Source organism: Poecilia mexicana, unplaced genomic scaffold, assembly GCF_051168715.1.
Source record: "Poecilia mexicana isolate PSO_F unplaced genomic scaffold, ASM5116871v1 scaffold_7, whole genome shotgun sequence".
Classification (NCBI taxonomy): Eukaryota; Metazoa; Chordata; class Actinopteri; order Cyprinodontiformes; family Poeciliidae; genus Poecilia; species Poecilia mexicana.
In genome coordinates, this window is record NW_028263376.1 from 8,253,099 (window position 1) to 8,274,480 (window position 21,382).

The 21,382-nt window shown below is 38.0% G+C and overlaps 1 protein-coding gene and 1 long non-coding RNA gene across 3 annotated transcripts; one reads left to right on the forward strand and one right to left on the reverse strand.

Moving 5' to 3' along the window:
- The first annotated feature begins 9,637 nt into the window (after nucleotides 1–9,637).
- Nucleotides 9,638–19,789, forward strand: ttll10 (tubulin tyrosine ligase-like family, member 10). Of its 2 annotated transcripts, none has more exons than XM_015001072.2 (12): nucleotides 9,638–9,748; nucleotides 11,040–11,316; nucleotides 11,977–12,127; nucleotides 12,298–12,416; nucleotides 12,523–12,643; nucleotides 13,031–13,134; nucleotides 15,347–15,533; nucleotides 15,734–15,905; nucleotides 16,476–16,616; nucleotides 17,564–17,635; nucleotides 17,712–17,805; nucleotides 19,165–19,789. In XM_015001072.2, exons 2-12 carry the CDS (start codon nucleotides 11,058–11,060, stop codon nucleotides 19,572–19,574), a joined length of 1,830 nt encoding a protein of 609 aa, XP_014856558.1. In that variant the 5' UTR covers nucleotides 9,638–9,748; nucleotides 11,040–11,057; the 3' UTR covers nucleotides 19,575–19,789. The 2 variants fall into 2 exon arrangements, with proteins under 2 accessions (XP_014856558.1, XP_014856557.1); XM_015001071.2 differs by having other exon boundaries at nucleotides 9,639–9,748; nucleotides 17,519–17,635.
- On the reverse strand, nucleotides 14,724–16,408 carry LOC148158275 (uncharacterized). Its single transcript, XR_015763736.1, has 3 exons — nucleotides 16,244–16,408; nucleotides 15,789–15,885; nucleotides 14,724–15,545 (listed from the first exon to the last, which is right to left on the reverse strand). It is a non-coding gene; the product is annotated as an uncharacterized LOC148158275 (long non-coding RNA).
- Nucleotides 19,790–21,382: the final 1,593 nt, after the last annotated feature.

Here is a 21,382-nt window from a genome sequence, read left to right on the forward strand (position 1 = left end):
GACGGTTGCCGACATGCGGTCGTCATTAGAGGCCAACGCGGAAGGGTAAAGTTGGTTGTTTTGAATTTTAGGGTAATTCCAAGAGAAGTGTACTTTATGTTTTTGGATTTGTGTTTACATTAAACTAGCACCATGGATATCCCCCCCGCACCCTTATTAGGCTGCTCTGTCCTGTTGATTGTTCAAACTGAAAAGAAAGGCGCTGACAGACGTTAATACATAAACATTAGCATGTAGACGTTTCCCTTGAGTAAAAATTTCAACCAAAAAGAGACTTCTGTGAAAAAGAATAGATTTCTTATGTGGTTTTTTCCTCTTGTCTCACTGCCTTTGGAAAGAAAAAAGAAAAAAAAGCCTATATAGCAATCTCAACCCCACCCAAGTTAAAGAATAGCAGTCGGTTGACGGTTCCACCGGTCCTGCAGGGCCTTGTTTCCTTGTTCCCTCCCCTGAACAGCGTTGGTCTTTGTGCTGTTTAGCAGTGATTGGTCGGCAGCGCTTTACCTGCGTGGCACATCCTGAAACGGACACATGAGCTCACCTGATGGTGGTTAAAGAGAAAGAAAGGAAGAAAAAAAACAGCTCTGGTTTTCTCCCAGTTTCTCCCAAGCCTTTTCTACATAAAGAAAGTCAAACAAAACCCACTAACCTGAAGATGTGCAACAGACTTTAGACCTTCTTTAAAAATTTAAATGCTTGTAACCAACAACTTTAAAGCAATTGTAAATATTTCCTTAGTTCATGTGATCCTATTTTAAAAGATGTAGTTCTAAACCTTTAAACCAGACTAAAAAAAAGTAAGGAACAGCATAGACGCTGTTTGTCAAAGGAGGGAGATATACCCCACAAATATTGAGCCACACCTTTATTTGCCCACCAGACTCCATTATCCAAGCCACCGCAACATGAAATAGAATTTTTTTTAATGCCCCTGTGCTATTACACGTCACGTTTCTGACGTTGCCACATATTTTGTATTTAACAGAACCATTCCAGCTAACCTAGCTTAACTCTCTTCATGTTTCTTGGTCTGTTTACTCACGCTTTTACTTACTTCACTGCATGCTTTGCAAATTTAAGCACACGAGAGGGCCGGGGAAAAAAAAAAAAGAAATGGAAGCGCTCATTCCAACCTGTTTTCAAGCTGTTCTGTTTCCTCCAGCACTTCCTCTTAGCACAGATGAACACTCAGAGGTCATCCCTTCTAGCCTGTTGATAGGCGTCTTACCAGACATGGTTAGATGTAAGTACTGGTGTCTAATACTGTCTGGTAATGCCGTCCATTAAACGGCGCTGCCTTCTGCTCTCTTACTTCCCTCCCGCCCCCCCTCCTCTTCCTCTGTGCATTTGACGTGCTTTGTATTGACTAAAGTCGAGCCCTGAGCAGCAACATATTGACGTTTAGTGGCAGGTGGCGCTGAGTGACGATTACTGTGGAACTGTGATCCTTGCACTGGAAGATGGATGAATTTCTCTTGGTTTCTTCCATGTGTCACGAGTCAAAGTTTCTTCTTTAATCAGCTGTCCAGAACGACATTTTAAATTTGAAACGACTTACTTGTAAAAAATATGTTTCTCTCATTTTGTCTTCAGTTATTTTTTTCCTTTTCATCCTGGAATAATGTGCATAGAGATTTTTAAAACTTGCAATGTACACTGTACAGAATCCTTTTGCCACTTAAAACTGTATAGTAATGTTTTGTAATGCAAATTGGAATGTTTAATAAATGGGTTAAAATTGTATTTTTGTTTGTTTTCTGTTCTTTAAAACACTTTGCGGGTACTTTTTAGACAGTTTTCCCTCTTTTCTGGAGGCCTGCTGTTGCAGCTTTCCTGCTAATCGTGAACTCTTCCCTCGGACGCAGCGGAATGCCGAGCCTCAGTCAGGTGTGGATCAGGTTACCACCGAACAGAGCTTCTTTTTAAATACCTCAATTTACCCATGAGGTCCCTCCACCAGCTAAGCCCTCATTGTGCCTCCCGGTATGGCGGCACACAGTAGGCTGGCCTGATAAACCCGGGCAGCACAAGGCGTGTTTTCTGTGCTTCAAACCAGGCAACTGTGTCTGCAGAAATGCATTGGTTTCTTTTACAACACACAAAGGTAAAAAGTCTGTTATCTACGTCACAGACACAAGAAGAGACTGTAGATACTGCGTTAGATTGACTCTGGGTTTCAGTTGACTGTCTAAACGCAGTCAGTAGATGTTATCAGCTCGAACACAAACAGAAAAACCATTTAGCCGTTTAACACAACAAGCCTAAAGTCTCACTGATCGCCTCGGCTTGGGGGAAGAGTTTCCAATTCCCAGAAACATCACGGTCCTTGCAGCACTCTTCAGGAATCTGACTCAGTTTGCTCAGTTTAGAGGGAAACTTGTTTAATCTGTTTTAGTTTGCTAAAAGAAAAAAAAGAAAAAAAAAAGTTCAACAGGACTTACATCAGCCACTAGCTGGTTGTGGTAAATTATTCTATGAGCTGTGTTATTTATGGGTAGTTATAATGGCTTCCTGTAACTCTGTATTCAGATACGCTAATCCTGGCATCCTGGTTAATTAATGATTAAACTCAACCCACCATTCACTGAAGACTCGCTTTTCACAGGACTGTGATCAAAAAGGAACATTTTTATCTCTTCAGCTACAAGGCAGAAACAGATTGTTCCACTTTATAATTCATTTAAACACGGCTTAAATGAATTATAAGTTATGCTCTAGCTCTGTTGAGCTAGAGTTATGCTCAACAGAGTTGGACTAATTAATGAAATCTTATAGTTATGTTTTTCATTGATTTGTTATTAAACATGAGATTTAATATTCTTGTTTTTTGTTGTTTTTTATTGTAGTGAGTAAAAAACAACACATGCTGGGAAAAGAACTGACCAGAAACACTTAATTAAGCAAATTTAAATTCTAGTCTCAATGAGAAGATTAAATATGATGCAAAAGTATTTTTATACTGTTATCGTTTATATTTGAAATGATAAATGTTGGATTACTTTTCTACAAAAATAAAAAAGTGTGAATGCTGCAAAATGTGGAGCTAACTAACTGCATTAAAATATGCATTGTGTGTAATATTTAAGATATAATTTACAATTAATAATAATAATAATAATAATAAGCATTAATAGTAATATTATTTTTATTACTGTTAGTTTTACTATTAGTACTACTACTACTACTACTACTAATAATAATAATAATAATAATAGTGATATTAATAACAATTATTAATATTAATATTATAATTGTACTCATTATATTATATATTACAGTTAAGATTTAGGTTAAAAGTTACCAGTAACGTTACCAACACATTAAATAATATTAATGTTTTGGAGGAGTCTCACTGCGGCTCCTGGTCCTGTGCAGGAAGCTACAGATTAGGGTGATGGCAAGGAGGCCAGTTATCAACCACACTTTTGGAACTCATTTCAAAGCTCATTTCGTGGATTACAGAGAACGCTACAAATGTGTACATTCCCCTTTTTAAATAAAGCATAACTCAAAACATAATTGATGCTTATTGTGCATTGTTTAATTATCTTTTGAGTGACGCCTGCAGCATTTATTATAAGAAATAAAGCTTAAAATCTAAATTTGCTCAGGTGTCAATGCATGCACATTTAGAATAAATTAATATTATATAGGACAATAAAGATATTTACTCTTAAATATCTAATTTTTGAATTAATAATAATAATAATAATAATAATAATTATTATTATTATTATTAATTATAATAATAATAATAATAATAATTATTATTATTATTATTATTATTATTATTATTATGTTAATTGTTAAAGTATTAGTGAATTTCAAATTCTGCACCTTATCCATTTGAAATACAATGTTAGAAGAGATTTGCACAAACTGAATTAAAAAGGCCAAAGCAGGACATTGTTAACACTAAAGGGTTAAAAGCTCATATTTTTGCGGTGCTGCTCAAAAATATTTTAAAATCTTTTTTAAAGCAAAAAATTGTGTTTAGATGTTTTCATTTCAGAAATTCGGTCATGATCTTCAAAAAAAAATGTTGCTTCATATTTATTCCCATTAAAATTAGAAAACGCACGAAGCTGCAGCACTGCAGTATCCAAAGCAGCGCGCACTGTTAGCCCCTGTTGCTATCCGCTCTGGTGACGTCGACGATTTGCATTCCTGGCTGGCGGACAGCCTGTGGAGGATTCCTGCACCGGCCTGTGCATGTTCAGCGCAATCAGACAGGATTTTTGCAATTCTGCCGGCTGCATTGAAGGAGGCCCGGTCTGCTTAGCCGGGTTGCCACTGGAGTAGAACAGGAGCACAACAAAGGCTGAACGGCTCCTGCAGGTGTGGTGACGTACACTTAAAGTGAAAAACACACACAGTTACATTTATTGTATTTACGTGTGTATAAATAGACATTTTTGTCAGGATGTAGATGTCATTCTGAAAATAAGCTAAGAAGAAAAACATTAACATTTAGCTTCGTTCTGCTACTTGTAAAAAGCAAAACAAAACGAAGCAATAAGCTTACAGATACAGGTTGGCCACTTAAGCCAACCTGTATCTGTAAAAGTTATATATTAAAAACTTTTACTGAATTACTAAAAAAGTTTACTAAACCATCTTCACGTGTAGTGTCGTCTATTTCTCTTTAGGTTAAAGGTGTAAAGTTCATTTTGTTCATACATGTTATCTTCTCTATGCTGCAAGTAGAAGAAAAAAGAAGCTGTTTCACTTTCATTTCTCAGATATTATCACAGAACATTACCGCTCAGATCAAACCAACATCATGAACCAATGCAAAATGTAACGTTTTGTGGAAACTTGATATTAAAAAAAAAACTGTCTTAAATTTCAAAGTTATTTAATTTGAAACACAGAACTGGTTCTGCATTATCCTTATCAAATAATCATTATGGTTTAAACTTTTTCTTTCACTTTAGTTTCTGTAAACCAGTTTACTGATGAAGCATCTTTGGCTCAACTTGTTTTAGTTTTAACTGTCTGCTCAAATGTGTGACATGTTGCAACTGATTGAACTAAAAGCAACACCACCACGTTCAGTTTAATTATCGATTTGAACAATGTGACCTGTTGACACGTTTCTTTTGTACAATATCTATTTAAATATTTAGAAGAAAAGTTCAATTGTTTTACATTGGGGTTTGGACCTTTTGACCCATACAGCCAGAGGCTATTATACTGATTTTCATATTGCCAACTTTTCCATCAGATGTTTACTTATCAAATGTACTAATATTTACCGTTTTCCAGTAGGTCAAATTGTGAAGTCCTTTTTTTTAGGCTGTAGAAAGCTGCAGATCTCTATGTAAGTAATGCAGTCCTGATGGTAATTTTCTATGTTGGTCACAGTTTAGACCTAATAACTGATTTGCAGAAACTAATACTAATTTTGATAAAGATGCTGAGAGAAATTACTGATGATTAAATGACGTGGGAATCTTAACATCTTAACTTCAAAATATTGTTCCTTTAGTCAATCTTCCAGTGAGTGCAGAAATCTTTTAGCTGATGTTTGCTGTAACTCCACACCAGTAGTTAGTGCGAAATCACACTATGTACTTAAGGATAATATGTAGGCCCTACATTTAGAAAGATTCGTGGAATGTTTATTAACGGTTATGTTGCTTTTCATTAACGACATTTTGAAAATGTGGTACAACGTGTTCAGCTTTAACGTACGGTGTAGTCAAACCCAACACATGAACCACATCATAAGAATGAAAGGATGGCTCCAGGTTGTGAGTCAGATGCAACTTTTCTGGGTCAAAATCGCCGATTCATTGCAGAATGCACCTCAGTAAAATTACTAGTGACACCCAAATGGTCACTGATTGGTTTGGTTTTCTATCATAAACCAAATCAATCTTGCTTTTCTATGGTATTTTTGTACAGTATTCTCTCACACGTGAATTTAATGTGCAGGGGTTTATTTTCATTTTTAATGTTTCCTTTGAAAACGCAGACTTTTCCTTTGAATGTCGCAAAACGTGTTAGATCAGACTCACTTGAGCAACATGGCAAACACTATTTCCTTCAAAGTTCATGTTTGCAAAGTATTCAAGTGCTGACCTAGCTCTGAACTGCTCAGAAGTCGCCATCTGTAGAGAGCTCAGCGCTCTCAGTGCACATGCACTTTAATTGGTGCATCCTGAGGCTATACTAAAACTGGAGCTTTTCCTTCTCCTGGTTATATTTGCCCTAGTTATTTACCAGTGTCTCCTGATGTAAACTGTGAGTCTTTTTCCATCTATCTATGATTCATATGTCTTTTCATAGCTCTACGGGGTGCAGCTAATTTATTCAATGACATCAGTTCAGAAGCTTAACCAACTGGGCATGCCATATCCAGAAAACAAGCTCAGTCCAAGAAGTAGAGTAAAGCCATCGGAGAGACTTACATAAATACATGTCAGGAATTTCTGACCCACAAAAAAGCAGCATTGATACAAACTGTCAAGATAAACATATGTAGGGAAAACATTTGCACAATATCGCTATGTTAGTGATGCTTTTTTGTACAAGATGAAATAAGCGTATGCGTACCCTGGGAACAAAATGACCCCCTCTCTCCATTAGAATGGGCCTCATACGCTCTGCCCAGTGTAATTCTATAAGGAAATCATGAATAGGAGGGGAAAGGGAGGCCCTACTGAGACAGACTTTTCTTTACAGCGTAACTCAACTCCATGTCTTCCAATATAACACCTCAACAAGGAGAATCCCTCCAAATAATAGGCTGAGCAGAGACACCATTGCTGCAGGCTGCATCCCGGTAATTGCTGACCACTTCCCAGTCGCAGGCAGTTGAGATGACATGAGAATGGGCGAATCTCCAAACACACACACACTCACTCACACACACATACACAGACCTAACTTATAGCGTAACCGCCCCGAGACAGACGGACTGAAACACACACACACGCACCCAGTTTCCATATAATAATCAATGTGTCTGAGAAAACCAACATTTTCACCCTCTGGAAGTTGTTGCTGAATCTGTTTGATGTGGTTGAATTATTTGAAGTGAGTTAAAGAACTACAACAGTAATCCCTAGCTTTGATAAGCTGGAGTCTGTAAAGTCATCTATGGGAAACTGAATTCAAAACTCCTTTCTAAATGATGCCTTACATATTTTCAGTTACTTTAAAGCCACTAAGCTCATCAAACCTGATGGAAAATACCAAAGATAAACGCATAATGGTGTTGTTTATTCTGATGTCTCTTCCTAACCCAGACAAATGCACACAGACTGCTGGCATATGTTGAAGCACGAGGTCGACGGGGCTGTAAAACAAGCCTGTTCTCTTTGTCCACCTACGCAGCACTTTGCACGGTGTGTCTATCAGATGGCGGCTCTTTATCAAGGTGTGGCTGACACTGGCTCCACACAAAGCTCTGCTAAACAGGAACATGGCAGGTCTGCCTCTAATAACTGTGCTTCTGCATCTGTACTCAAGCGCAAGACATTTCATTACATAATGCAAAAAAAATAATAAAAAATTATAATAATAACTGAAATAAACTAGAATCCAGGCACAGCCGAAGGCACTTTAAAACCCCAACAGCGCTGTAAAACTCTAAAACATGATGGTTTTTCCTTTTAGCCGATGTGTGAAGCGGTCTGTAGAAAAAAAGGCATCACCTTAAAAGCAGAAGTAAAACAGTGACTCTTTAAAAGTGACACCTGATTTCCTATAATACACATGTATCAAAAATGGCAAGATTGTGTTTCACAAAAGGTAATTTAAAATATGCGCCTCTAAGCTTTGGACTGAGGGCAAAACGAGGATCTTTGAGTTGTAAATGTTCAGATCTGTGTGTCAGTTTGAACTTTCTCGTTCTCTCTCTCCCGTTTGCTCCCGCTCTGCATCCGCACTGCTTCCTTTTCAGCTACTCTGGGATTTCTGGTTTCACGTTGTGATATTATTTCATGTTAATCAACTGCTCCATGTTGTAAACCACCTTGTTGCTATGGTTATGCATCATAACACAAGAACAAAGCATAAAAAGCATTGGCAAAAGAAAAACAAAACGATCCAGCTGCACAGCATCCAGACCCAGAAGGAACGGTTGGAGAAAAATGCTTTTTCCCCCGGCCAAAAACTCTGGCGTGAAAGTTTCAAAAATGAAAACCTGAATGAGGGCAGCAGAGCTACTGCTGCCACTCACAGTGGAATTGTACTTCCTGTGTAAATAATTATTGGCTTTTTGTAGACATCTGCTAAAATGCTAATGTAATGATGGCAATAGGGGTTCACAAAATAGTATTTACATCAATGTTTTTTTAGACTCAAGTTCATTAACAGAACTTAAAAACCGCAGCACATCCCTTTAAGATTGGCCTCACATCATACTCACTTTTTTTCTAAAATGAAGCTTTGGAAAATAATTTATTCCTTACAGTAATAAAATGTAGCATATTTGTGGTTGTTGTCCTAAATTCGCTAATTCTTAAAAAAAAAAGTAAGTAAAAAAAAACCAAACAATTTTACTTGTTTTGCCCTGAGTACATTTAAAATCCACAAAATGTTTTCAACAATGTGGTCCTAAAATTGTTGGATGTATGACTTTTTCATGCTAGATGCATAATTATATGGTTTTGGGTCCTAGAGGCGCCCGCCTCCTGTCAATTATTGTGCTTTTGTGGGGAAGGGAAGGGATTATTCATAATTTCCAACGGTAGTTGGGCCTGGGTGTTTCCTCCTGAGTCAAATCACAGAGACAGTTGGGAATTAGTGGATTTGCCTTGCAAGCAGACAAATGCTATGTTGCTCAACTGCATACTTTGGCTCTGAATTTGTCAGTAGAGGTTGATTAACGATATCGTCAACTGAGTCATCGGTACAAATTAATGTTGATCTTAATGACTGCAACTGATTCTGATGTTTTAGGAGTTATGTTTTAATTAGTTTCTTATTACATATTTACACACACACATATGTGTGTGTATATATATATATATATATATATATATATATATATATATATATATATATATATATATATATATATATATATATATATATATATATATTCATTAACAGAACTTAAAAACCGCAGCACATCCCTTTAAGATTGGCCTCAAATCATACTCACTTTTTTTCTAAAATGAAGCTTTGGGAAAAAGCTTCATTTTATATATATATTTTATATATATATATGTATATATATATATATATATATATATATATATATATATATATATATATATATATACACACGTTTCAATTTTATGAAATAATGCACACTGTGTGTTAAAGAGCAGGTTAAAATGCTGTTTAACCCTCTGGACCAGCCTATAATACCCATTCTGACCGACACCCTCCTCTAAGTTTACCATACGGTTCACAGAGCAAAGGCTTACTGGAGATAAATATTGAATGAAGCTAAACTTAGACGGGGGTATGCAAGAAATACATTAAACATGAGTTGTGAGTTTGTCTTCAGGTGTTGTTGTTGTTGTAATATTCATTCTACAAATGGCAACTGTTGCTAAGAGACCCATAAAGCCAGTAAATGCTGCTGTTGTTGACATTAGCCCTCCAGGTTAGCTTACTTTCGAGGGTAAAACTGCAGACCTTAAATGTGATTTCCTGCAAAGTTTGTTGTTTCCCCTCCTTTGTGTTTTGCAGGTGGTCAATAAGAGTGGAGGTGGATGAAGAAGAATCGGCTTAGAGAGGTTTCTATAAACTCTGCCTTCAAGACGTGTTAGACATGGAGTCACAGGTATGTAAACTCAGTGCTGCTGGTCGGCGTTATCTCTATAATACTTTTATTTTAAATTTGTGTGATATCTGCTATTTTATTGTATGTTTAAAGTTGCTTTAAATTTGAGTTAATTAAATATAAAAGTCCACTATATAGTAATTCATTGGATCATGACTTGTCAGTCTAATTTTATGCTTTCATTTTTTTTTAAATATGACACTTCTCTGTCTGACAACTCTGAGCTCCTATAGATTTATTATCTTATAAGCAAGATTCATGGTTTTTATTGGGATTCTACAACACAAAACAATTCATAATTTTGAACCAGAAAAATAACTACAATTATTATAAATATAAAAGCTTGATAGGGGTTAATTGAACTTGAAGTCTGGCATAGAGCTCTACAGGAGGGACAAAATAGGGCTTGGTTTAATTTTGAACATTTCAAGGCTCTCTAAAGACATAAAAAACATGAGACAATGTCCACCTTAAGATCTATTTATATCAGTTTAATTAATTCAAAAACACATATTCTAATTCAATAATACGCATTCATCTTAGTTATTATGCATTCAAATCCAATTAACTGGCAAACGAAAAGTTTTCCACCTAAGAAGATGAGCTAATTGCGTAGAGGTGTTAACTGTGCAGCAGTCACTCATACTGAGCATGCATGTGGCGACAGTGAAAAGGATTGACGATAGTAGTAAGAAATGTCCAGTAAAAACTGGCACTTTGAGAGCCCCAGGACGTCTTCTACCAATTGAAGGTTTGGGAAGTCAGAGCAGACATTAAATACACAGAAGAACTGATCCAGGAGTATTTTACTTTCTATGTGGAAAAAAAAACCAGCAGAAAAAGGGAACAGTATATCCTTCTGTGAATATATTTAACAAGAAAGCAAGATGGATAAACTGTGAGATTAAAAAGTCCAGGTCAGCCTAAAAACAGAAAAACATGACAAAGTGAATCATCTCTAGAAAGAAAACCTGAAGGTATTGACAGGAAAGGCTCAGGTGGAGGCTCCTTCCAAGAAGGTGACACAGAGACGCCAGCCCATGTGTGACTTCTGAGAACAGGAATAGAGGAAAATATGAAAAATAGTCGTCATTTAATAGTTTAAGTGGAAAAACACACCCATTTGATTCAGCTATTCCTGAGAACATGGGCAAAAATGTCAGTCTAAAAACAAAACCAAGAAACCTCAATCAATTTACCTCAAATGCTCAACTATGCATTTCTTTGTGTTGTTTTTATTTGCTTGAAAACCCAATAAAATACATTGAACTTTTTGATTTTAACATTACAGAAGATCTACTAAGTCCTTATGCAAGAGGCCATAAAATCTGAGCGCTGCCAGGAAATGTACAGCAAAGACAGACTGGAAAAGGAAAACAAGCAGATTCTTTATGGAGGGAAGGAGGAGCCAACAACAGAACAGTCTGAGTCACCTGACTGCTGGGACTCACAGGAAATGACATCAGAAGGGTTGGAGTGTGCCCACAGGGAGGGGGCATTGACTCGGGAAGAGGGAAGGAGACGTTCATGCTTCTCTGTCAAGCAGAAGAGACAATGTGGACAGACAGGTGTGTGTGTGTGTGTGTGTGTATGTGAGAGAGAGAGAGAGAAAGAGAGAGAGAGAGAGAGAGAGAGAGAGAGAGAGAGCGAGAGCAGAGCAAGCCGCTATACAAGTAGTTTGATATTCTGTCAACACACTGAGTATTTATCCAGATGTCCTACTGGTTTAATCACCTTTATTAAGGAATTATTGACTTAAAACAAGCTCCTGTGTCTTTCTGAAAATTTACTTGTAAGTTAGTTTGGCCTCATTTCAAGTGTAAGATGTTTACACTAGAAACTGGAGTAAATATACTTGGTAAGACTTTGTGTTTTTGCAGAGGATCAGCTCTGAGCAGCTTAACAGTTGCAGTCTTCCTGGGACTCTTTCATAAAAAACTGATTTGATGAGCTCCTGCTCGTCATTTTAACAAATCTTCCAGACCTTTGAATTTCTGCAGCTCCTCCACAGTCAACATGTGGGGAGAAAGAATGCAGCTGCTAAACACTTTTTTTTCCCGATTTTAATTGAAAAAATAAATAAATAAATAAAAAATAATAATAATAATTAAGGTTGTTGTGATGTGAGAAAATGTGGAAAAATTTGCACATTCATACTGTTACAAGGCATGATGTGTATTTGTTGAAATATGCAATGTGAAGGTTATCTGTATGTTTTAAAACATCAGGTGGATCCAAAGTGGAGGGCAGCTTCCACAGGTCCAAATCAAGGGGCCCGGGGCCCTGCTCTAACAAAGGACAGGACAAAGACATCAAGACAGAGGAGCCTCGTGGACTTGGGCCGTTCTACTTCTTTGGAGGAACCAATGGGGCTGAAATGTGAGCAAGAGATGTGAAACACAGAAATATTATCTGATTCAACATGAAAGCCCCTTAGAAAGTCACAAAATCATTTGTTTTATTGCAAAGGGGGAAAAGTTTTCACTCATTCTCCGCTCTTACCTCTGGTTTTTTTGTTTGCTTCTGTGTTTGTGGCTGATTTCTCGCAGTGTGTGCGGCTACTGCGAGAGGAGAGGATGGAAGAGAATTTATAACAAGCAGAGGGAAGATTTTAGGCTCAAGTGGTGCGAGACCAAATCTCAAATTAACTACAGCCGCTTCAAGCAAGGTACCGCAGAGCAAGACAATACAAGATAAACTCTCAATTTAAACTGTACTAAAAAACAAAAACACACACGTTACTAAAATGATAAATTCACACATTTTGTTTCTAGGCAGACACTTGGTGTTCCAGATTCCCAACAACATGGTTCTCACCACTAAAATCGGCCTCCTGAACAGCCTGCGGGAATTTGAGAGAATAACCAGCAAAATCAGATACAAAAATGGACACAGGTAGTGTCAGCCAGTTTCTCCCTTTCATTTGGGGGAGCAGGCTTTTCAAAGGGTTTGGACTGTTTGCTGTGTGAAAGCGAACCGCTACCAGCTGAAAATGTAATAAATGTAGCAAATTTGGGTCCCCAATCAAACTGAGTCTACCAGACTATTAGATGTGAAAACGCCCTAAGCTAAGACCCTGAACCTTTCAGGTAACAGCTGGATTTATACTGAGATTAAAATACTCACAAGTGGACTTTTTTTTTTTTTACTAGCCAAGTGACTACTGTGGGAAATGGACTGGCTGAGATTTTATTTACGGTTATCAGATTAAAGGGATCTGACCGAGTACATGACACACTTTTTCAGATTTTTATTTGTTAAAAAAAAAATTGTCCCTTCCAGGAGGCTGAAAATGGAGGAGTTCATTCCCACAACGTTCCGCATGGATGTGAAGGAAGAGAGGGAGGATTTCTTTTCCCGCATCGCCCCACAGGAGGGTGAAACAGGTAAAACACATCCTGCGTGCATCAACCTAACGTCCCGCTGCAATGACAACTATTTGCTGGTTAAACTGGATATACCCCACGTTTGCTGGCTTCATTTCAAAGATTAATCATACGTGACTGCTTGTGAGCATGACAGTGAAAGGAAGTTTGTTCTTGATGGTGTTAGGACAACAGTTGCCTGGGAGAGTATTTGATCAAGGGGTTGAAAACGTTGGAAAATAATGCACTTCACCTCCCATGAGGCCCTGATAAAATCACTAGGGTAGCATGCTGCTGCCATGGCGATGAGTCAGCAGAGGGCAGGGCTGAGACACAAACAAGAAGATCCTGAACGCAGCACTGCTGCCACGCTGAACAAAGCTATGAGAAGCAGGTGGAGTTCTTTCCTAACTTACAATAATAATAAATAAAAAAAATACCACACAGTTGATGTCGTGCTGGAACCTGGAGATAAAAATGACTGGATCTAGATTGATTGGTTCATCACAAACACATTGTGCTAAGTGGAGTACAGGTTAGTCAAACACAGCTATCACTGAGCAAACAGGAGAAGGACTCAAACAGCTGGTTTAGATCTCTGGCCGATGGATGGGATAGACAAGAGAAGAAGAATAAAAGATGAAAAGAACAAAGTCAAACTATAAATGTTAAAGATGTGAAACAGTTTACGCTGAAGTCTCTGCACAAGTCTCTTATTAAATGTTCTGCACTGTGAAATAATCAGCAAGGGTTTGCAGGTGGTTGTGAGCTACGATTTTCCATAGTGTGTGTGTGCTTAGCATTTGTACATTTCCACAGTAAAGTATTGTGCAGACATCCTAAAACCCATTTCTTCAGCCTGCCTTTGCCTTTCATGTTCTGTGCCGTGTATGCTTAAGAAAACCAGGAATATGAGTAAGCAAGAGTAAGTGGACACATAGAAGATAGACTAAATGTTGCGATGAACAGAATAACTGTACCTGAATGTTGTTTAATAAACTAAAACAAAAAAATTAAATACCTGACACGAGACCTGACAAATGCCATCCTTCTTCGGTTAATTATTTACGCTATGCCAAGTTTTCAGCAAATAGCAGTGAGGTGACGTTTTCTGTCTATTAAACTGTAACCTCTTGTATTTGTCATAAACCCAGCTGGAAGAATGGGAAGAAATTGGCTGGAAACAAAGACCCTGAAAATCCCCTCTAAAAGTGGTTCATTACAAAGTTATAAGTAATGAAGAAGTAAATTCAGAAACCATTCTCAATGCTTGCAACGTAATTTCAAATCTTTTCTCTCAAAGTTATTGTATCGCATACTGACAAAAATGATAACGCTTGCTTAATTTTTTGTTTTTTACTTGTTGATACAATTTGGTGTATTTTCAAACTAATCTGAGTAATGAACTAAACTTGTTGCCTTGTTTGATACGAAGCATTAATGTGGATTTCAATAACTGTTTCTGTGACGTGCCTTCAGATGACGTGTTGTGAATTGAAACTTACTTACATAATAAGTATTTAAGTAAGTATACTCTTGTTTTTGACTGAAAATGAAAAGCAAGAGTAGAAAACATCAAAAGCACAAAACAGACGTTGCGACAAACTGAATGATGTTAAATTCATTTTATCGAAAATGACATGGAAAGACAGATTCTTGTCCTTGGTTTCACAGCCGACTGTGCATGTGGTTTAAACCTCCATCGCAAGCAACGCAGTCAAAGAAATTGTCGTTCTTTAGATTGTATTTGTGACGAGATTCAAATCTAGAAATTTACTAACTCACAAACAGATTTAGTAATTTTCCCCTTAGAGTAAAAGTCTGCAACAGGCATCACAAAACAGCAGTAAAATGTAAGAAGCATTAACAATTACAACTTAACTCAAAATCAAATGTTCCACTCCTGGTTTACCTGATTACCGTTCTCATCAGATTTGTGTTTTGTGTGTTTATTTTGGAAAGCGACCACAAAAGTATTATTTAAAAGAGTAATAATTTGACATGTTTTGTACCTGAAAAGGCTTTACTGTGACTAATCCTTCATGTTTGACTGCAAAACTAAAGAGGCTTCATTCGGTGCCAACCTCATATACTTACAGGAGCAACTGAAACAGCTCCAGGACAAACTATGATAAACAATTACCCAGACGTGCCTGCTCCTGTACAACAGAAGAACAAACTGTTTTAATAGCAGGTTGATGGGTAATTGATGTGGCTGTGTTTGTGGTGGCAGACTTGAAGAAGACAGAGAGCAGCATGTGGATCTGTAAGCCCACGGGCCTGAACCGGGGCAAAGGAATCTTCCTCCTGAAGAACCAGGAGGATGTGGCCGAATTCAGACTGAAGCTACAGAAGATGGAGGAGCTCCAGGCTGACCGCAAGACGCCTCACCGCCGGATTCAGCCCCACATCGTCCAGCGGTAGGCGAACACCTGGTTGTCAAAGTGTAAAACACTATTAGCCTTACAAAGGGAAGGACTGACTGCAATCCCTTTCTAGCCATGGTCACGCAACTAAAAACTACATTTAAATACATTTTAATATATTTAACACACTTTTTTTTAAAAAGGCCACATTGCTAAAAAAGAAATGTAACGTCTTACAATATTTTTTCTCTTAGTTACATCCAGAAACCCCTTCTACTAAATGACAGAAAGTTTGATGTGCGCTCTTACCTTCTCATTGCCTCCACTGCGCCCTACATGGTCTTCTTTCGTCATGGGTATGTCCGACTGACGTGTGACGTCTACGATCCCACATCCAAAAACCTCTCTGCTCATCTCACCAACCAGGTAAAACAAACACACACACACACACGCACACATATAGTGTGTCTTTCTAATTTCACAGGGACTTTGAATTGATTTTCATTCATTTTTCATTCATTTCTTACCCTAAACCTAATCAGTACTAGTACTTAACGAACACTAATCCTAGTCTATCATTAGACCTAATCCAACTCAATTCACACCTAAGTCTTAAACTTCTTGTTGGGTACTTCCAAAGCAAAGCATTTTAAAAAGACATACAAGCAGAGTTGATTTGGCTTTCTATTTGAAATCTGGAAAATATGAAATAACTTTAAAGAACATTTTTGTCGAGTGGTTAACAGAGGAGAGGTATACGATACTTGCTGTACAGTGGAACACAGCTGAAATCATTCATCCAACATCCTCATTGCTTTGTTTTCCTTCCCTTCTTTACATCCTAGTTTCTGTCAGGTGTTGTAGCTGAGCTGAAATGAAAAAAAAAAAAAGTCATGCGTCTCCACAATACTGAGTCATTCAACGGCTTTTAAAACAAGTTGCTGCCTACACTTTTCTGTTTTGTGTGTCTCTTCTCCCCCTGCTGTTTGTCTCCAGTACATGCAGAAGAGAAACCCTTTGTACAGCCAGGTAAAGGAGGACACTGTTTGGTCTATGGAGAGCTTCAACGCCTACGTCAACGAAAGGCTTCAGGTTGCCAAGGGTCTGCCCAGGGACTGGGTGCTGGGAGCCTTTACGGTGAGGTCTGTGGTGTGCTGCAGCTCTCAGGGACCAATTACCAGCACAGAAGTGGTAGTTGGCACTGGAAGCTAATTGAGAATGTGGTTAGTTTTACATGAGCTCATTTCTGTATGAAGAGTCATCAACTTATGGCTAAACAGGAAATATTACAGGCTGTTTTTTCTCCATACTGACATACATTGTAATAAGCCGTTTTTTTTTTTAGCTTTAGCTTTCTTAAATAAAACTCTAACCCTTGATTGTGGCATCTTTTATGGTCTGTAAAGTTAACCACTACCTATTTGTTCTCTTCAGAAACCTGAAACCTGATTCATCTCAGTTGTAAATCTAGATGCGAGTTTGACGCATAACCGCACCGAGTGTCTGCATCATGGATTTGATGACATATTAAAATGTGGCCAAACTCACTAATGCATCAGATCATTTAAAGAGAGCACTAAAGGAACTCGTTTATCTTTGAGAGATAAAATGTTTAGCTTTGTTAGAGAAGTAGAATATGAAATCTGTACAACATTGACACGTTGAGACAAGGATGGGAAATTCATTGAAACAAATTATTTATTATAGCAGTGACATAATATTCCACTGTAAGTTTCACTTAGAAAAAAAAACATATTAGATAAAGTCTGGTGTGAGGTCTGCTAAACTAATTCTGTCATTTGATCATATATTTTTGATCATTATCCTGCTGGAAGATCCACTGTGAAGATCCGTTGCTGGCAAATTTGTCCAATTTGTTGTTTGTGCACACGAGCTTGGCCAATGAGTAGATTCTGAAAAATACACTGACCCTGAGCCATGACAACGTATGGCTCTTATATAAATATCTATATATGGATCTATAAGTTATATATCTATATAACTTATGGATATATATTTTGTTTCTGTTTGTATATCAGAAGCGCATGCAACAGATCATGACCCAGTGTTTCTTTGCCGTCAAGACCAAGTTAGACTGCCGGCCTGGATTCTTCGACTTGATTGGCTGCGACTTCATGATCGACGAGGACTTCAAGGTGGATTTTTTAAATTACTGAGGCAGAGCTGGATATTAATGTGCTTGTAAATTATGTCTTCATGTGACGCTTCCAGGTGTGGCTTCTGGAAATGAACTGTAATCCAGCTTTACACAGAAACTGCGAGGTGCTGAAGGAGGTGATACCCCGCACTGTTGGAGAAGCTCTGGGTCAGTTTAGCACATTCTGCAGACTTTGAGCACAAGTTGTTTTTTTTTTTTTTATAGTTCCGGGTATGAAATGTGTTACTGCTTAATTTCTTAAGTAACTTAAGTGTGAAACCTCCCCAATGTTCTGTAAGTGTTGTTTCATGGTCGTCTGCTTAGCTGCAGTTTTGTGCTACGTCGACTTGAGTATTTCTACTTAAGACCCAACTTCTCCCCTAGGTGAAGTGTTTGTTTTACAGCCTTTCTTTATGGCAAGCTGAAAGTTTTACATATTTGTTCAGATTAAAAGAAGTCTTCTACAAGTTGAATTTAATACTTTTTGGACTTTTTGAGTCCTGTTTAAACATATTTTTGAGAGTACCATCATTTAAATTTAAGGCTTGCTGTACATGGATTAATGGAAAAACAACTTGAATTTAAGTTAGTTTACTTGACAACAAACAATTTACATAGAATGTCATCATGTGACTTGAGTTAATCACAAATGAATTAAATACCTTTGACACCTACACTAACTACAGACTTTAGCCAACTAATCTTTTGGATTTTAATTTTGTGAACATACATCTATTCCATCTCAGCTGAAAGCTGTTTTGACACAGGGTGTTTCAGGATCACTCCTTTCAGCAGACGGTTATTTTTGTCTGGGTTTTGGAGCTTCTGGTTTTTTCCACGATTAATAATAACTGCACTTCCTGAAGCAGAACGAGAAATCACATATGAAAAGAAAGCAGAGCAAATGCAGCTGGAGAAGTGATAAAGGAACAGATCTTCAAATTCTTCTCTAAGACTTTGCTTTTAGGTTCAGTTTTTTTTTTAAATGATTCTTAACATTTAGCAGAAATGCTGGTAAAATACATGTTTTACCTCCAGGGCTTATAAAATTACATTGTGGATGTTAATTAGTATCTTTCCTCCTGACTAAACATTTCCCTGTACTTCAGCATTTTTTAACAATTGAGATATAATGTAACCAGTCTTTGGTTTCCTATTTTATTTCTACCTACTGCTTACTCATATTATGTTTCCATAAATTAGCATTTCAACCTGTCAAAGTTTTGAGACTGACAGAAACCTTGTTTTATCCAAGCTTTTCTGCTTCCGGTTTTTATTGGTCTATTTTAAATTGATAAGGGTTGTTTTTGAGATACAGTTAACTAAAGTCTCATTTTCACGTTTTTACTCCTCCACAAAATAACTAGCCAGTATCATTTAAGAGATTTTTAAATTCACATTCAACTTTCTTCATACAGCATAATTCAAAACACATTTACTCATTATGCATGAGCTGCATTTCTCATTCTTGGCACTTAACGTTTGCTAAAAGATCTAAACATTTCCTCTACCGCTTTTTCTGCCTAGATTTAACTCTGGAGCTGTTCAACAAGTGTCGTCTCAGGCAGGAAATCCTTCCTTTAGTCAGTCAACAGGACTTTGTACTGCTGTACAGCGGTGTCTTAGGACATGTCGACAACAAGAGGACCGACAGCAGTGATTTCTGCCAGAAAGCTAAAAACAACAGGAAGCCCAGAGAGCACAAGACCAGGACAGAGATCACAAAAGGGACTGTTGCATCACAGGAGGATCCTCTGACTGAAGTCACTCAGACAGAAACGTCACCTCTTCATCAAAGCGCAGCGTCAGTAGGTGAATGCCCAATGGCTGTCAGGAGGAAGACCAGAGCACCTCAAGTCAGACTGAAGCTGAGCAAATGCAATTCTGTTGAGGGTCGTTTGAAAGCCGAAGATGATGGGAAGCAAACGAAGGCTTAGCAGAAGTGAAAGATCACCATGTTTCTGTCATTGTTTACAACCCAGGTGACTGCAGTTCTGTCTGCAGGCCTTCTGATGAAAACTCAAACGTTACGCAGTCAGATCAGGGTACAGAAGAAAGAAGGAACAGCGATGGAAACAAATGGGATCTCTGTCTGAGCAGTGCAGGTGGAAAAGTTTTGGATGACAATAAAGGCGGCCTTTGTCTTCCACAATGTTGTCTGTTCTTATTGTTTTCCTCTGCACAGGAAGGCACATAGTGCCATTTTATAGCAGAGTCAAGAAACTATGCCACCTTCAGTTGTTATAAAAATGTATGTATCAAACATGACTTAAAAGAAATTTGACTTTGCAGTGTAATATTACTAAACCCAGTGGTGTCTTAGGTAAACCTGATGCAATCAGCCAAGGGTTTCATTAGTTCCATGAGGTGTGTTTGAGATAGAAAACTGTAAGTACCTGGACTACAGTTTTAGATGTCGTAGAAATATGGCTGTGTCAGGAGAATTGTCCGAACAGTCAGAGAAGAGCTCACTATTTTACACTAAAAGGCCAGATAATAAAAAAGATAGAAAAAGCTCTGAATGTATCAAGAGATGCAGCTGGAAATATACTTCACAAGTTTAAAATGAAGGTGCCTTCACCACTTAGGCATTGCTAAAAGAGGAAGCTATTAATGACTGTCGTCGAGGAGGCGGTTGACCAAAACCCCTTGCTGACCACCAAAGACGTGTAGCAAGACTTGGTGGCAGCAACCATGTTGGTTTTAGTTACCACATAATAAACACTGAAGGGCTTCTTGGCTGAACTTCAAGATGGATACCAACACTGACCAAAAAACAATACCAAAGGGTTTTGGGTGTTCTGTTCTGTGGAGCGATGAATTAAAACCGGATCTTTTCAGATCTGTAGATGAGGGGTACGGCTTGTTACGCTGAAACATTGCATCGACTCAGTGATGCTCCGGGGTTGCTTTGCTTCCTCCAGTACTGGCAAACTGCAGTATGTGGATTGTAAGATGGATTCAGTCAAGTACCAGACAGTCTTTAGGGAAAATGTGGTACTACCGATGAGGAAGCTCAAGTTTGGGGATGAAAGGAGCTTTAAACAGAAGAATCCAAAACATCAGTCAAGAATTGGTTTCAGAAGAAGCCAAGGAAAATAAAGTGGCCCTAATGGTCGCCTGAATTAAGAATATGAAAGAAGTGGAGACTATGAGGAGTAGGTTAAGATTCTCCAGGAAAGCTATGAATCGTGTATGGAGCAGTCGATAACCAAAAGGGTCCTGTACTAGATATGAAAGATGCTATTCTGATGGAGGAATGTATTATTTGTGAAACCACAGTAGTTATTGAAAATGGCATCTTCTGTTTAACTGTGAAACCTCCCAATGCAAATAGTTTTTGTTTGATTTGTTTATGGGGAAACTTACATTTTGTCAGGTGACTTAATTTCCAACAGAGGTTGAGACGGCATTTGTGTCCTTCCACAGACTGTATACAAACCCTCTCATCGTCCTCCAACCAGGAAGACTGCCACCGGCCTCACAGCTGTTGCAGCTTGTTTTGACTGTAGCTCTTTACCTTGCTGTGTCATAACTCGCAATTCTCTCAGTTGATAAGCCACTTTCAGGGTGGAAGTCAGCAAACATGGGGTGAGCGTGACCGCACATCTTTCCCAACAGGAAGTTTGCTTCATCATCCACCTGCTTCTCAGTAAAGGCATCAATGAACTCATGTTGTCAACAAGAAGAGGAGTAAGAGCTTTTCCGTCTTTCGTTTGGAGCGACATCACAAGCAGCTTTCATT

Coding starts and splice junctions, on each gene's coding strand:
- ttll10 (XM_015001071.2), top strand. CDS start 11,058: ATGCAAGAGGCCATAAAATCTGAGCGCTGCCAGGAAATGTACAGCAAA. Junction 12,644..13,030: donor AGATACAAAAATGGACACAG/GTAGTGTCAGCC, acceptor TGTCCCTTCCAG/GAGGCTGAAAATGGAGGAGT. Junction 17,636..17,711: donor TGATCGACGAGGACTTCAAG/GTGGATTTTTTA, acceptor TGACGCTTCCAG/GTGTGGCTTCTGGAAATGAA.